We start from the raw sequence: 17,157 nt of genomic DNA, 5'->3' as shown, positions 1-17,157 counted from the left end.
AATGGATATATATCTATAAATCCATATCAATTAAATAATCGTGATGTAAAATAAAAATTCCATCCAAACATGATCAGATATGTGAAATTCACATCCCTGTTTACGAGAAAAAGAGAATTCCTAGGATTTGAACCTGCCAAAATATGCATCCAGAACAAAGCATTGTAAACCAAAAGGAGTAATTGGTGAGGAGGAAAAGCAAAACAGCATGAGAAGAAATTAATACAATAACATTAGTTGATTCGTATTTCATATGTCAGTTACAACACAATAATTGTGTGCCAAACTTATTGAAATTTATTGCCAAATGCTAATCAATCAGCAATTCTGTCATAAATTAACTGTTCCTGAGTCCTGACAACATTAGAAAGCATCAAAATCATTGCCATATATAACTGAATTAGAATAGTGAAAATCCCAACAGGGGAGAAGTTATATCAGATTCCAACAATTCATGATATCATTATTTATCAAAATAATACCAATAGAGAAGTCCACCTTCTTTGGTTATTTTTCCTGCAAAATTGTCGAGCATGCAATACATACATGCATGCAAAGAATGAAAGACTCATTTGTATAGTATGCTTTTACATCTTATGCTGCAGCGGATTGCTTCTCCTCATAATCATCAAGATTAAGAGCTTGCAGCAACTTTGGCCAAGATTCTGGGATCCCTCCTGGCAGGTCAAACTCCAACAATTTGCCTCTACTACGGTAAAATTCCTCCACAGGTTGACTCTGCAAGCATGGCAAAAAACAAATTATAGAACTATTAGAAATGAATAGGGATGTTTGACAAAATAATAAGACAAATACCTTTTCATTATATATGCGAAGCCTTTCTTTGACTACTGCTTCAGTATCATCTGCACGAGTAATTAGCTTTGACATACAATGTGCAGGGGGAAGAAGTGGAGCCATGACCATTCCAGGGCGCCCATTCTCACCCTTAACACTAATGGAAGCAACATTAAAATTTCCTCCACATTGATTGCAAATTCTTCTACCTAGGCATTTTGCAAGCAGTGCTTCTTCTTGGAGCTTCAGATTGACCACCAAGTCAATGTCAGTTACCCCTTCCAATATTTCCTGAGCACATAGATTTTAAGCACATTATAAGTAAATTACTATGAAAAATAAAAATGTTTCCAAATCATTCCAACTTCAAGACATGAGGGATTGAAGGGGTTTGAGGACAGAAAATATAGCTACTTATTTGGTTAGTTAGTCTCTAGAAACATCACAGAAAATTACAAGCACATATGCTAATTAATATAAGGACATTAGATGAGTATCAATACTCACTGCTTGCTTTATTGTTCGCGGAAAACCATCAAGAATAAATCCCGATTCACCTTTAGCTTCCCCATCAGCCAGCCTCTTTGACAATAAATTTATGATGATTTCATCTGACACCAATTTACCTTGATTAACAATTTCTGATAGCTGTAAAAAGACCAAAAGATAGAAAATCAGAAAGCAAAATAGATGGCTTGCTAGACATAAAAATAAATATACTAACCTCCTATAATTCATTTGGTTAAAAACTATGCTACTTCTTAATAGTTCCAACTGTGTTATTTACAATTCACACTCAATCAAAAGACACAGGCAGGCTTTCCTTATAATGTAGACACCCAGTAAATAAATTGCAAATATGCAACCCCAACAAAAGAATAATCCTCCACCACTATCAAACAGGTGAATGCAAGAAGATTAAACCTGTATTTGTGAATTGTGTTAAGAACCTAGGAAGAACCACGCCAGAAAAGCTGGATATTGTACTTGGAGAGCCCAAAGACTAATAGATCTCACACTAGAATCTCATACTTGTAAAGTGGGACTCAAGTCCCACACCTTGCAATTGGATCCCAACAGTTTGCTTCCGCGCGGGGAGAGTGAATACACAATGTAAAAACCAGAAGCTAATAACATCTTCTATGTTGATTTTGGTCATCAAACGGCGCAGCATAGTGCACCGATTTGCGAAATCGAAAGTAAACAGAGAGAGAGAGAGAGAGAGAGAGTGGGACCTGAGAAGAAAGGGGACCGTTGGAGGAGAGCTCGTGGCGGACGAGATCGCCGGTGGCGATGTGAGGGACGCCGAGGAGGGTGCAGAGGCGGCTGGCATAGGTGCCTTTTCCGACGCCGGGGCAGCCGAGGAACACCCACTGCACGTTCCTCTCCTTGAGCGGCGGCGCGTGAGATGAGAAAGTAGGCGCCGCGGAGGAGACGCGCTTTACGAGGCGGGTTATGGCCGCCATTGGAAACTCGAAGAGAGGGTGCTGCTGCTAAATGCTAAATATGCTGCTATAGGGTTTATTACAATGCACTTTCTACTTCTAGTTTCTTCTTCTTAAATAAATTCCTAATTTTCTTTCTTTCTTTCTTTTTTACGGAGAATGTCTTTTTCTTTTTATTTATTTTATTTTATTTTTCTTTTAACCTTAATCATTTTTTCTTCTAATTATCATTCACAGAACCCTGGTTAAAACAACGCTGATAAGAGCATCCTTTAAGCATAAGCCAAATTCTTATTTTATATTATATTTTAAAATGATTAATTTAAATATAAATAATAAACTAATACATTTTATTGTATCATGTATAATTAATTTCCTAGTGTGTAAGATTATAAAATTATTTATAAAAAAAAACATGTGTATAAATAGATATTATTATAGGATTATTAGTTTGAAAAAATTTATTATAATTTAAATAGATGTATTACATTTGTTTTAAAATTCAATAAAAAAAAGTATTGAAATGACTATAAAAAAATTAAATTTCATAAAATTGATTTTTTTAAAAGAAATTATAACTCTTTTTCATCAAAACGGTCTTATAAAAATAAATTAGTACTTTTAATTGTGATTTCATACTTGATGTGAGAATCAAATCACAGTTTTTAATTAAAAACTACAACTTACAATGTTGAATCAACAAAAATAATATTGATAGGATTATAAAAATATCATTTAAATTAATTATTTTATCCTTCTAAAAAAATATTTTACAACTAATTATACTCTATAACATATAAATAATTTAAAATATAACAAAAACGTTTCAACATTTAATCTTTTATTATCAATTCATTTGAGATCTAACTTAATCAACGTAAAATGTCTAACTTAATTAACGTAAAATGTTTTTGTTTGTAAGCTTTGAAAAAATATGTGCATCATAAAAAAAAAGCATAAAATAATTTATAGATACAAATTATTTATTAACTTTATTAATGATTAATGTTGAAAATTTAGCAGACAACTTTGAATGGTCTTCCAATCATGTTATTTCCATCCACAAGACAAGTACAATAAAGATATTTCATGATTTTTCTTAAAATTAAAAATAAAATAGAAGTCGATAAAAATAATTAAAATTGAATAATAGTAGAGTTAATAATTTGAAATTTTGAGCAGCTTTCGATATCTGCAAAGGGTAAAATGAGATTATAGAATATGTGTACATTAAAACTATCCTATACCCTTTATATATACCACCATACAAAAGGCACTATGTACTTTTTGTGAATTATTTTTAAAAAATAATAAATGATAAAAATTATATAATAGTGAGTGATTATTAACAATATAAATGGTTATAAAGTGAAATTTATATAAAAATAAATAAAAATTATAATTTGTAAAATGGTAATTATAAAGATAAAATTGTCCAAAAATATGAACACTAAATAAAACAATCACCTTTATTAATAATATATAATAATATATAAAGAAATTACACCTATTTGATATCTATTTTTCAAAGATATCTATATTTCTATTTTATATTTAAAGAAAAAATAACTTTTTCTATAAAAAGTAAAAAATAAAAAAATAATAATAATAAAAAACTATTCACTTTGTTAAATTAAATTACTCTCTTTTTTTTTTTTTTGGAGGCACTTAGTGCCTTTTCTGCATCTAGTTATTAATAGTATAGATATAGTATAAATATAACTCATTGGGCCAGCAGAGAACGTGTTCAATAGCTGCTGAGTGTGAAGATTCGTTGGGTCAATGGCAATTAGATGGGATTAATTTCTAGTCTAATGAGATGGCAGAGGCCCATTGATTTTGCAGTACACAAGGACTGTAGCATTTGTAAGTATAACTTTATGGTTTACAATTTGTTATAGTTGAATAAACTTGCAGAAGTTCTTGTTCAAAATTCAGAAATATCAAATAAGAGTAATTTATCCTCATTGTTCATTTCATTAGAGGTAATTAAAAAAACTGCGTCACTGTTGATTAATTGTGTTTTTAAGTGCAACTGCTTACTGCCATGCATCTTTTACATTATTAGACTTATTTGTGTCCATATGTTGTATCAGAAATTTTGTGCCACAGAATATGCCACGTTTGTTGATTCTCTCGGAGCGCACAAGTTCTAACACATTACACGTCTGAATAGTAATTTGTCGTTTTTTCAACTTGTTATGAAACGAGGGACAAACACAAAGAAGGAAAAGCCTTCACCATTTGTTGTTGTTCTGCTTCCTGAGACCGTGTTCCATGATGGCATGCTCTCCTTCTACAACTCTTGTGTCAAATTCTCTTCACCTTAACAAATCCACAACTCAGTGTCGGTTACATGTTCACCCCACCCTTTCACTAAATCAAAACCTTCGAATATATTCCAAGAACTTTCTCAAACTCTCAACAACTCGATATCATGCAACAAACACACCCTTTGTTGCTGCTTCTGCAGGCAAGTTTTGTCTCATTCTTTAGTCTTTTCTCTTGGTGAAATACAGAAAAAGATAAGTTTCTTAAATAGCATCTAACAAAAATGTATAGTCTGTTATATATCATCACGTAACTAATATGAGATGAATTTAATTAGAATAACGTACCATGTAAATTTATTGTCATGTATCCAATATAAATATTATCGACTATGAAATAATTACTTAATTTAATTGGCAGTATAATTTGCATAAACCTTTAGGTGTATCACAAATTCATGATTAAACTCTTTAAGATTGATTGTTTCAATCGGTGAATGACAACAGGAGTTGAGTCTCCCGTGTTGAGTGAGGATACCACGGGTTTACTGGATTCGGTGAAAGTGTTTGATTTGAATGGAAACGGGATTCCAATTTCAGACTTGTGGAAAGATAGGAAAGCCGTTGTAGCATTTGCACGTCACTTTGGGTGATTGCGATTTTATCATATTTACTGCACAAATTAACTTTCCCTTTAGTAAGATCATAGATGTATCATGTGCTAGTTATTGTTTGAGTTTGTTTAACAATCACTTGTGCTCCTTTTTTTTTTTTTTTTTTTTTCTCTGTACATTTACAGGTGCGTGTTGTGCCGTAAAAGGGCAGATTATCTTGCATCCAAGAAGGTAAAGTTTTCTGCCGTTGTCATTTTTCTTCTCTCCTGTTCTCTTTTATGAATTTGATTGGATACAAGTTAAATATTTTTTAGGGTTTCCACACCGAAAAAAAAAAAACTTTTTATTTTCAGTAGATAAGTTCTCAAAAATACTTATAAACTTGTATTCAAACAGACTTTAAATTACTATGTTCTTACAAGCTTTCAGCTTGAAGTTTTCGCAAGAGGAATCCTATATCATCTTTCTTATTTCATGGTAAATGTTTCTATTTCACTAAAAGTCTGTTGCCTACTAACATGCATGTGTTCTATCAACAGGATATACTGGATGCATCTGGTGTAGCACTTGTATTGATTGGACCTGGGAGCATTGATCAGGTATATCAGAAGAAAATTTTCTGTCTGTACTAATAGATCAGGTCTGATGGGTTGGATTTATTTTCCTTTTTTGCTGTTGTATCTTATTGTACTGCATGCATCATCTTCTTGACAAGGTTCATTAAACATAAATCCTATCAGAACATGTTTTCATAAGCCATAGTTTTTTAGTGGAAGAGTGTAAGAGATTGCTTATCTGCTTCAATTGGAGTCTGGTTTTGTATTTTTTTGGGTGGGAACACTAATGTTCACGTGATATAATTCTGAGTCTTATGTCTCCAAGTATTGATTTCTGCTTTCTCTTATCATCTGAGCATGAGAATTTGTTGCTAATGGTAATACCATATATTGGTACAGGCAAAAGCCTTTGCTGAGCAATCACAATTTGAAGGAGGTGCTTTTCAGACAACCTTATGCTTCTTCCAATTTTAGTAATTTAGCCATCTTATATCAGCACTTTGACAGGACCCTATTATCTCTTCTAGAAATCTATGCAGACCCCACTCACTCGTCATTCGAGGCCTTAAATTTTGTTTCTGGAGTTTTAACCACATTTACCCCCAATGTAAGTCACAAGCCTCCAGATCCTTTATTAAAAAAAATGCATAAAACACCAGTGGCTGAATGGTCTATGTTCATCAATCGAGATTTTTGTTAACTGAAAAAGAATCTCCCGTGTTAATTTCAGCTGTTACGCTGCAGGCAGGTCTTAAGATAATACAATTATATATGGAAGGCTATCGACAAGATTGGAAGCTTTCATTTGAAAAGGATACTGTTACCAGAGGAGGCTGGTATGTAAATTATCTCACTAGAAGTCTTAAACTATTTGATTATGCTGATTTTTCCATTTTGGTTTGATCTATACCGCTATAAAAAGGATCCTCCTTGATGCCCTCTCTACTTTTTTGTTTTGCCAAACTTATAAATAGGCTCTCCTACTATGAAATCATTGATTTAGGAAAGCAGATACCATTCCAACTTAAGGGCAGTGGTCCATCTATTACACCCTACTCTCTGATAGAAAAGAACTCTGGTTGAACATTTTTTGTTACATCAACTATTGTAGAGGATTATTATTATTGTGGGGATAAAGGTCATCCCATTTTCTGCAAAACCGACAACAAAGCTGCTTGAAGAGAAACTTTATTTGGCCACTGTTGTCTTGCCTGAGTACTTGACACGTGATAATTACTTACAAGACAACAGTTTCCTCAGATAACAAGAATCAGTACACCTGAAGTGTGTTTGTTTCTTGCAAGCTACAGAGGAAAGCTTGCTACCCTGATATTTTAGACGTGTCTCGGATGTCTTCACATGAGGCAATAATTAAATTTGTATATAAGTCCCATGGATTCCGTTGACATTATAGGATTTTGGTCGGGAAAGAAGGAAAAGAGAAAATAAACATTGGATAATGAGATATATTAGATGAATACGGTATTGATGAATTACTGAATAACCACTATTTTACTGATACTAGACTCTTAAAATAAGCCAACAAATTTTAAAATGAAGACCACTCGTAAGATATCTTCCAAGACATTCTAAAATACAATAAAAATGTTGTGATTTTCTAGGCGTTTTAACATATTCTAATCATTTCTCCGGCCAAAAGTTATTGACACTTGACAGGATCATGTTTTCCATTTTATGCATAGCTCATGTTCTCTAACTTTTTCTTCGTATTTGAAATGATGGCAGGAAACAAGGAGGAATTATAGTTGCAGGCCCGGGTAAAAATAACATCTCATACCTTCACAAAGTATGTGCAACCCCTCTGATATGCTCCATTATTTATATAATATATTTTCCTTGGTACTTGTTAGCTTAATTGCAATTACTCACCAAACAGCAGAATATTCATGCCATTTAAACATTTATCTGCTATCATTATGTGAAATATGTAAATGTGAGCAGGACAAAGAAGCAGGGGATGACCCAGAAATCGAAGATATCTTGAAAGCATGTTGCTCTTGAAGAAAGAAGAGAGGAAGCCCTTCTTTCTCTGCCTTATTTATCCTGCTTCATGAAGTGGTACTCACATCATACGGCATTGTACATCATATTTAAGCTGCTGCTTACAGTTAACAGTGGCTTTTCTTTGAGTTTCAATTAAAAGATAGCGTTATTACCCTCCATTTATCCAATTCACAATTTGGAACCTATTACTATGAGGTTCTTAATTTATCTATTCCCTTCCATGTCAAGAGAAGGTGGTTCCTTCTATCCTGTTCTTCCTGGTGATAGAATGGAGAAATAGGCTGCATTACTGTTGTATAATTTTATTTCATTTTCCAATTTGCAATGGAACGGGCTGGACTTTTAAAACATATTTGCTTAATCACTTTCATGATAAAAAACATGTTTAGTATCCAACCCTTTTCACAGCCCCTTTTTTATATTTCAGAGCCCCTTTTTAAGTAAATGTGAGAATTTGGAGCTAATGTTAATTCCACAAACGGAATGCTTCTCAATTGCTCGAGTTTCTCTTAGCCTTGCTTGTGATCATGTATTGACAAACCAGTATGGCAATGGAGAATGACAAGTACAACAGGACAAAAACAGGGAGAATAATTAAGTGCATGATTTGATTCCATGGCACTGGGTATCGTTCATTATGATACAAGCTATTTGATTACAGAAACATGGGCAGCTATACCCGGATACAATATATACAGGTCAATGAGGTCGTTGGGAGAAAAACAAATTGGCATATCTTATCTAATATTTGTACAAAATTCCTATAAGTTCTAGTGGAACTATTTAACGCTTACTTCCGGTGCAACCAACTGTATAATGATTTTTTAGTGACCTTCAACCTTACAAGAACTGCAGGTCTCCTTGTCTGAAACCCCATTTTTGTTGTGGGTAATGCATTCTCTCCTGGTAATGCTTCTATGTTGAGATTTGAAAGGTTGGGGTACTCTAACTTTGCTGTGCTACTTAATGCTACTCTGGTTCTGGCTGGAAGAACTTCAAGCCCCAACTCATTCCTGAGAAGTTTCATTATTGACTCTTGCACTTCTAGTATGTGTTTGGCTGGACTTGCGTCTACTTTAGTAGCTCCTATGATGATCAAGATATCATCATTTACTGGATGTCCTGTGTCACAAATGCCAACTATGAATTATATTTAGTACATGGAACTTCTTTATTTTTTTATTTTTTTTTGGTGTTTCCACCTTTCTAAGTTCATATGAAGATGAATGCTTATGTTGACAAAGACCTTGCAAAATGAGTATGCAACATGGCTTTATGGCATTATTATATATCTAAGATTTCCCGTTCATACCTACACCGTAATTCTCTTTGATCATTCGAAGAACTGCTAGAACAACCAAACGTGCTTCAACCTGTTGACACCGTAGGTTTGATAACAGAAAGTAAGAACCAAGACTTTCCCAAAATCAAATATAAGTTACATAATATTATTTTATTTTCTAAATTTGAGAAGTGACAGAAACCCAGAAAAAATAGAAACAAATGAATTGCTGCAAATCTGTAATTGACAAGAAAAGAAATGCTAGCAATACATTTTATTTTTGGTTGAAATTCATGTATGACTCACTAAATCTGTAAATCACGAGTTCCACACTACATAAGAATGTGTTGAAAAGATAGTATTGCTAGCATTTCAACCAACAAAAATGTAGCTTTAAGCCATGTTAGAGTTGAGACAGACATGGCAAATAACTGAGGAATTTAAAGGCACCTTTGTGAGCCCTTGAACATCAATTGCTAGGATGTAGGCTACCCTCTTTAGCAGGTGAGCTGCAATTTTTTCAAGAAGCAAACTTTGGGGTCTCTCTAATTCAGATTTATTGCAGGAAGAAAATTCTCCTTGCTTCTCTGTGTTATCTTGTATCACTCCTTCACACCACTCCTCAATCAATTCTTCCAGATAGTAGTCATTGGGTTTGTACCTGCAATACATAAAGTTGGATCAGAATCCCCTGTTTTTCCATAGACAATAAGGGATTCCTGTTCCTTTTAAATTCAAGAAGACCCAAAGAGGGTCATGGTATAGGTATCACTTCAGTATAGCATATTATCTCATCTTTAACTTGTGTTGGGCCAATCTCAATCCTAAAAACCCGCTCATGGGATGAAGATTGTCCAAGTTTTTATTAGCTCTACTTTGGCTATATTTATAGATGAGTGGATCTCAACACTCCCTTATGCCGACGTCTAGGGCATGGAGCTTGAAGGACCTTTTTTTATATTGCGTTGGGAAAGCTATGAGGCCAGGTAGATTTTTAGACAGTTGAAGAGGGCCCAGTATCATATATCTATGATAGGCTCTAATTCCATCTTGAATTTGGGCTGAACCTAACTCAACCCAAAAGCTAGCTCATGAAGTGAGGATTTTCCAAGCCTTTATAAGCTCTAATTTGGCCATATATATAAGCAATGTGAATTTGGACTGAACCCAACCCAATCCCAAAAGCTAACTCATGAAGTGAGGATTTCCCAAGCCTTTATAAGCTCTAATTTGGCCATATCTATAATAAATGTGGGATTTCAACATCTCAAACAATTTTTTACCACCAATTCTCTCTAGGAGAAATAATATCTAGAAGCAACAACTTACAATATCAAATCAGGCCTATTATATATAGTAAAGGAATTATATTGAATAGGATCAGCCGATCAGGCATACTAAGGTTAATGTTATCAATGTAGCATCTGTTATATACAGCTTCTTTATGTAAGTGTGTGTGTGCGCATATATAGCTTGAAATAACACGCATATATAACTTGAAATAACACGCCGCTAACGATATTCATTGGCAATACCTATCTAGAAACCATTAGGTAGCGATCCCTCAAACATCCAATGTGTGAAAACAAGTGGCTAACATATGGTTTAATATGGATCAAACAAGTTATACCTAACATGTGATAGATACACAACTTAAAAAAGATAGTGAGTCCAAGTTAACTGTAATGTGAGTAAAGCTAACATACCCTGCCTTACGCATATCCTGGTATATAGCCAGGCATTGTTGCACCTCATGTAGGGAGCCATATTTACTGCGGGCCTTCAGAAGTGTGTTATATGTAACCTGAAAGATAAATAACACAATCAATAGAGACAAATTGATGAAGCATTCTCTGTTATCTTTTCCATAGATCACAAAGTTGTAATTTCAATTATTTTCAGATATGTACTGTATTATGCTCTATTCATTGTCTGTCATTTTATTTTTTCTTCATGAGAAGATATATCAACCATTCTACTTATATTTTACTTGGTTTTTGGTTGTAGAATCTTAGAGCAGCCTCACCTAGTTGCATAGAGTTAGTGGATAGTGCTATTTAAGTTTACCATCTTGTGAATAGATTCATAACATGATAACAACTACAGTCACAAGGCACTCACCCAATTTGGATGTATCTCATAGCTTTTCATTTCTTCATATAATGTTAGTGCATGCATAAAATTCTTACTTTCAACGCAAACCTGTGAACCAGAAGGCAAAATTCCCATATGTCAATGGCCATATAATTTCAAGATGGTGAAAAACGTCCCCTCCAAGTGTACAGATAATTTCATAAAATAAAGTGAGCTCATTTTTACAGAAAAGCTTTGGACCTTAATGGCTGTTGTATATGCAATAACATCAGGTTTAATTCCAGCATCACCCATGGTTTTCAAAATCTGCATGGGAACATAGTCATCTCATCAGAGAACTAAATGCATTATCATGATACGAATAAGCTAAGTAAGTACAATAATCTGTACTCAGTACATATCAATATTCAGGTAGACTATCATTTCTCAGTTTTTATTATGAAGTCTAGTTTTATATGGAATATGATTTCATGGTAATAACAACAACAAAGCTTTATCTTAATTAAAGAATGGTCCCTTAATCAGTTTCCATGGCTGCAGTTTAAACATAACTTGGAAGTTCCACTATCATTTATCTTGCGGTATAACTTCGTCTTGTAATTCTAAATATTTTGCTTTTTAATATTTTGAAGAATTTTCCTAATTCCTGTTCTATACATCAATAGTTTAAATCAATAATATTTTTTCTAGTGGATTTAGCAACCTTACAGATCCAATTGTACCCAACCAAAAAATTAAACATACCGGGCATATTTATGAGATTAACAAATACTTTGTAGCTGTTCTTTTGGTGGGACTAAATAACGCAAGTGATACATAAAAATGTCAAACATGATTAGAAACCCATAGTGTTCCATTTGGCAGTGTTACCAAAAAAACCAATCCTGATACAACTTAACTGAAAGGGCTTCCAAAAAATTATGCAAAAAAAAATTTAGATTAATTATATTTTTACCTCAAAGGCACCCTCCACATTTGCTGATGCTCCACATATATCTATCAAAATTGACCAGCTAATTTGATTTGGGGAAAGACCTACTGCTTTCATCTCTTGGATTAATGCTTTTGCATGGTAGTAATCAGTACCACAGGCCTTAAGTAAAATATTGTATGTTGTTGTAGTTGGTGTAAAAGGGAACCTCTCAGCACAACTCAAGATGTGCGAATTAGAAATGCCATTTGGCATAGTAGTCACATTATGCATGCGTCCCTGCCCTATATTGCTATTGTAGCCTCCACCAAATGACCCTAACATTTTTTTTCCCTTCCAAGAATGGAAAAAGCGAAAAGCCCTGTCATATTGGCAAGCTTCAACGCATGCATTTAAAATGATGTTGAAACACTGTGTATTAGGTTCGCAGCCTGCCAAAAGCATTTCTTCAAATAACTGAATTGCCTGCTCTACAAGCCCTGCATGTGCACAGGCATTGATTAACGATGACCATGCAACAGTATTAAGAGAAACACCAGCAGACAGCATGTCTTCCTTGATTTTTAGAGCCATCTGCCACAATTTCACATCTGCAAATACCTGAAATTGGTATTTGTCAGGAGACACCGAATATTTTGTACCATAATATGAATGTGTTACATATTACTTCACTGAAGAGAGGTGAAGGAGAAGGTTGTAGGTACCATGAGATGTCAATGAAATTATGGTGACTCTGTATCTATAGTAATATACCTTTATAATTGTGCTGTAGGTAAAGACATCTAATTTTATCTGTCCCTCTGATTCCAAATGCTTAAGATCCCTATAAATGTCTTGAGCCAGATCAACTCTTCCAGCAACACAGCATGCTTTGAGTAGGATGTTATAAGATGTCATATCTGGTTTTAAACCAAGGTTCTGGATTTGTAGAAGGAATTTAGCCAATATGCAGTATTTGCTCAGATGAAGAAAAACTTTAATGCTCCTGCCAACTATTGGCATGAAAATGAAAGCATATGCTGTCAATTAATATGTGTGTATGCATGTGACAATGATACTTTGGGGAAGCACGGATTACCTGCATATTTTGATATAGATTTAATGTGTAGCTAAGATCACGGGCATTCGCATTCATGAGACTGTTGAACACATATATATTTGGAGTGATCTTCTGATTAAGCAAATCCTGCACCAAAAAGTGTGCAAGTGAATGCTAACACGCATATGAAAAGTAAATAAATAATGCAAAAGCTTGTATCGTGCTTGTCAGTTAACATTATGACCACTAGTATGGTATTTATATTTCAGAACAATCAAATTTCATATTTTGAAATTCTAAGACAAAAATTCGAGGAGACAAGTGAAGCCAAAAATACTAAGTATGGAAAACATAATTAAAAATTAATTACAGTTTCTGTATCCCTAGCCTGAGGAGATCATCTCTCTCCCATCATTAATACTTTTTTTCTTTTTGAGAAATTTATGGGCTGTGCCTGTGAAGAGAAACTAAAAAAGTTTTAACTAGATAGCCTGTCCCCATATTACCAAGTATGCAGTATGAGTACACAGTTCATGTATGCATGCAGTTCATCATTTTTTATAGGTTTAATACATCAGTTAGTCCATAAACATTTTGAGAATTTTTAACTAGGTCCCTAAACTAAAAAATTTGTAATTGGGTCATTCATCTTTTTATATTTTTGTAATTTAGTCCTCGGAATTAGATGTCTATGTACAATCTGTGAAATTTAACACAATATGTCTTATATCCTCATAATTGGACAGCCACATCAGATTATTCTTCCATGTTACCATCCATGTATATCAGTTTTTAACCCCTACCCGTTAAAATTCTCATAATCTCTCAAGTCACTAATCCCCAAACTCTTAATCCCTAATCTCTAGAAAGGTAAACCAAATGGTGAAGGGTAACTAGGTAAAGAATAAAGAAGATTACGGAGAAGAAAGTGTAAGAGATAAAACCAATGAAGAAGGTGAAGAGTGTATGCAAACAGTGAAGTGAAAGGGAGAGACGATGCAAATGAAGGAGAAGAGTGGATTCTGAAATCCTAAATCATTTTTTTTTGTTTATATTCCACCTCACATTCCATGTCAGCACAAAAAACAAAGGACTGACGGAAATTATGCTTAGGGCCTAAATTACAAAAATATTAAAAAATGGATGACTTAATTACAATTTTTTAGTTTAGGGACCTAATTGAAAATTTTAAAAAAAGATCAGACATATCACAAAACTTTCTTCAAAGAGGATCCAGTACATGATACGTGGTACAGTAAACTCTATATGGGGTGCACAGAGTTACTGAGAGAATTCTGTGACTATGGACTATTCGATAAACCTTTATGCTATAGTAAAGTATTTGTGTGTCAAATTCACTAATGGTGTAAAAGCTTAATCACTGAGTCCAAAATAAATCCAGACAAAAAAATATAATATAATTTGGTCTCTATGTGCAAAGAGAAGTTTGATATGTTCGATACACATTTTTCAAACTATAAGCCTTAAGCCATTTTTTGTGGCTATAACTGCAGTACAAGTTGTTTAATCAATAATGCAACTCTCTATCCTTCTCTTCCCATTTCCCATCCAACAGGATTCTTGTGCCTGAATGCTGCTTTTTACTGCTTCATATTCAACTAAAAATGGTGATTGGAGAGGTTAAAATTTATGAGTAGGTATCAATAAAATAATCCTTATTGGGTAACACCATTGTACTAAAAGATTATCTGTACTACAATCTCACAACCAATTAGTTTCATAATTCTAAAAGCTTTTAATTGAAAATGTCAATTAATCCAACGCTGTGCTTGTATTCATAAAGATAGCCCCAATTTAATATAACTATGAATAAACATTAAGAGAATAAGAGCAAAAGAGCGCATAAACTTGGAGGTTGTAAGCAAATGGCATTTGTGTCATAACAACTACACCTAGGAATATAAAATAATATAATAGAACCCATAACTCTTTGAATAGGTCTTTAGCAAGCAAGTTGAAGTTAGTCAATGTAAATTGCCTCTGAAAATACCTCATATATGTACCTAGATTTCCTGTAATCACCACAAAGACCACAAGCATCAATTATTGCCCGGTATATGTACATATTGGGAGTATCCAGGTTTTTCTTTGATGCCTCGTACGCTTTCAAAGCAGAAACTAAATCCCTCCTTTTGCCAAATTCTGATATAATATTGCAGAACAATATATGTGCATGGGGAAGAAGACATGCATACCTGAAAGATGTGATACTATCATATAAAAGCTGATCATATACAGACAATCAACATAACTATTCAGAATACCAAAGTAAGCACTAGTTTAGAAATTAAAAATCATCATGACAAAAGAGATCATAAAGAGAAATATACATTTAAAATCAGAGATAACACATTTTAATGGACTGAATAAATATGTTTAACAAATAGAAACAATGTGTCTTTTACAACAGTATAAAACCATACCTCACAGCTAAAATTGGGTTTCGACTAAGAACACATTGTTTAATTATGTCAGACGGATGAACAAGTCCCCTGATTGATAACTGAAAACCTGAAGGATGAAATTAATGAGTTCTAGTTTATCACAAGTCACAACAAAGTCAAACATTAGGAAGCTGTTACATGCTTAAGATGCCCTCTCCCCTAAAAATAGTTTAGTCAATGAATACATAGCATAAATGTTAGATTCATGTATAAAAAGAAAAAGAAAATAGTAAACACCCAATAGAACTGTTTCCTAATAAGAATAGTTAATTATAACAATTAAATTTACATGAATAATTCGGATTTATGTATTTAAATATAAATCACACTGATATTTAATTCTCATGAAATTTATAATTAAATGAATAAATAATATATGGTGTAAAGATATTTTATAGTATCGTCTTCTTTTTTGTTAGCTCCAAGAATATCAGCTCAACTGATAGTCAGAAACTAATTCCTTCGCCGAAATAGACATTGTCTCTTCCAACAAAGTCTTTTCCAAACACATCAAACATTTGAAACCCAACTACCTAACAATTGTGCTGAACTCGTTAGCTTTTATAATAATTACTTTAAAAATCATATAAAAACAAATTCATTATTGCTTCAGAGCGGAGCATAACAAACTTCTAAGCATGAGAATTAAACCATGGACCTACATTACAAATAGTAAAAAGAAAAAAAGAAAATGGTGACAAAAAAATTACGTGAGAGAACCTCCATGAGTTCAACAGCCTCCTCAACGTGTCCGCACGTGACCAAGCGGCAACACTCCTTGGCAATGGCATCAGAGCCATGGAGATGAGGAGACAAGGAAATCCCGCGAGCCTGCACTTTGTTGAGAGCGTCAATCACAGTCCGAACGTTCTTCTCTCGAACTCCCAGCAGAACCACCTTGGCCAGAAGCTCGGCGTCGACGGCGGAATCGAATGCGTCCTCGGCGAGCGTTTCGAATTGGTGAACGAGGTTGCTGGAGGGAGCATGGTGGCTGAGAGAGAGGGGGGCGCAGGAAACGGCGGAAGAGGAAGAGAAAGGAGCGAGCTTTGGGAGGGAAGGCTTGTGGGGTTTGATGGGGTGGCGGTGTTGGGGGTTGGGTGGAGGAGTTACGACGGAGGAGCCAAGGATGACGAAATCTCTCATTGTTTATTATGTGGCCAAGCGTGGACTGTGGAGTGTGGAGTGTGAAGAGTGGGGTTTATATGGGTTTTGGATTTTGGATTGGATTGGATATGAAAGGCTAATGTTCAATTCAACACCCACCAAATCCTTTCACTTTTACCCAACTCCATATTTTTTTAGTTTGCCCTTTTATTTTATGTATGTATGGTTGGAAAATTGATAACTTATTCAAGAGAGAAAATATCTAATTTGTTACTTTAGCAAGCCGGGTAAAGTTGAATACAATTTTAGTTTGTTGATGTCCCACTTTTTTAACGTACTTGTTGGGTTCAAATTGATTAGTTGAGAAACAAAATTAAATGATAACGATGTAATTTAATTATAGAATGAAATATTGAATTATTTGTTAGAAGCATGCACTTTAACTATTATTGTGAGAAACACTTTATACCTTAATTTCAATTCTTTAATAATTTTTTTGAAGTTAAATCATATAATCTTGTTTATTAACTTTT

The 17,157-nt window shown here is 33.9% G+C and overlaps 3 protein-coding genes across 8 annotated transcripts; 1 reads left to right on the top strand and 2 right to left on the bottom strand.

Annotated features, from left to right (window-relative positions):
* Window positions 1-209: 209 nt before the first annotated feature.
* On the bottom strand, window positions 210-2,339 carry ADK (adenosine kinase). Its single transcript, XM_020356932.3, has 4 exons — window positions 2,034-2,339; window positions 1,306-1,446; window positions 817-1,089; window positions 210-738 (listed from the first exon to the last, which is right to left on the bottom strand). The coding sequence occupies exons 1-4, from the start codon at window positions 2,262-2,264 to the stop codon at window positions 595-597; spliced, it is 789 nt and encodes a 262-aa protein (XP_020212521.1). The 5' UTR covers window positions 2,265-2,339; the 3' UTR covers window positions 210-594.
* Window positions 2,340-4,430: 2,091 nt separating this feature from the next.
* On the top strand, window positions 4,431-8,059 carry LOC109797738 (Thioredoxin superfamily protein). The gene is made up of 9 exons (XM_083059247.1): window positions 4,431-4,716; window positions 5,021-5,162; window positions 5,313-5,358; window positions 5,667-5,726; window positions 6,084-6,120; window positions 6,212-6,291; window positions 6,429-6,520; window positions 7,431-7,491; window positions 7,647-8,059. The coding sequence occupies exons 1-9, from the start codon at window positions 4,521-4,523 to the stop codon at window positions 7,704-7,706; spliced, it is 774 nt and encodes a 257-aa protein (XP_082915373.1). The 5' UTR covers window positions 4,431-4,520; the 3' UTR covers window positions 7,707-8,059.
* A 223-nt stretch (window positions 8,060-8,282) lies between these two features.
* LOC109797736 (Tetratricopeptide repeat (TPR)-like superfamily protein) lies at window positions 8,283-16,767 on the bottom strand. Of its 6 annotated transcripts, none has more exons than XM_083059246.1 (12): window positions 16,241-16,755; window positions 15,500-15,579; window positions 15,067-15,271; window positions 13,095-13,202; window positions 12,770-12,934; window positions 12,041-12,616; window positions 11,326-11,391; window positions 11,113-11,193; window positions 10,698-10,795; window positions 9,442-9,652; window positions 9,022-9,082; window positions 8,283-8,849 (listed from the first exon to the last, which is right to left on the bottom strand). In XM_083059246.1, exons 1-12 carry the CDS (start codon window positions 16,661-16,663, stop codon window positions 8,500-8,502), a joined length of 2,424 nt encoding a protein of 807 aa, XP_082915372.1. In that variant the 5' UTR covers window positions 16,664-16,755; the 3' UTR covers window positions 8,283-8,499. The 6 variants fall into 6 exon arrangements, with proteins under 6 accessions (XP_082915372.1, XP_020213448.1, XP_020213449.1 ...); XM_020357859.3 differs by having other exon boundaries at window positions 15,500-15,587; window positions 16,231-16,752; XM_020357860.3 differs by having other exon boundaries at window positions 8,283-8,831; window positions 15,500-15,587; window positions 16,231-16,739.
* Between the last annotated feature and the right edge of the window lie 390 nt (window positions 16,768-17,157).

Source organism: Cajanus cajan, chromosome 6 (genome assembly GCF_000230855.2).
Source record: "Cajanus cajan strain Asha chromosome 6, NIPB_CcT2T_4, whole genome shotgun sequence".
Lineage (NCBI taxonomy): Eukaryota > Viridiplantae > Streptophyta > Magnoliopsida > Fabales > Fabaceae > Cajanus > Cajanus cajan.
The sequence above is the reverse complement of the archived record's forward strand: the minus strand, read 5'-3'. Positions and strand labels throughout refer to the sequence as shown.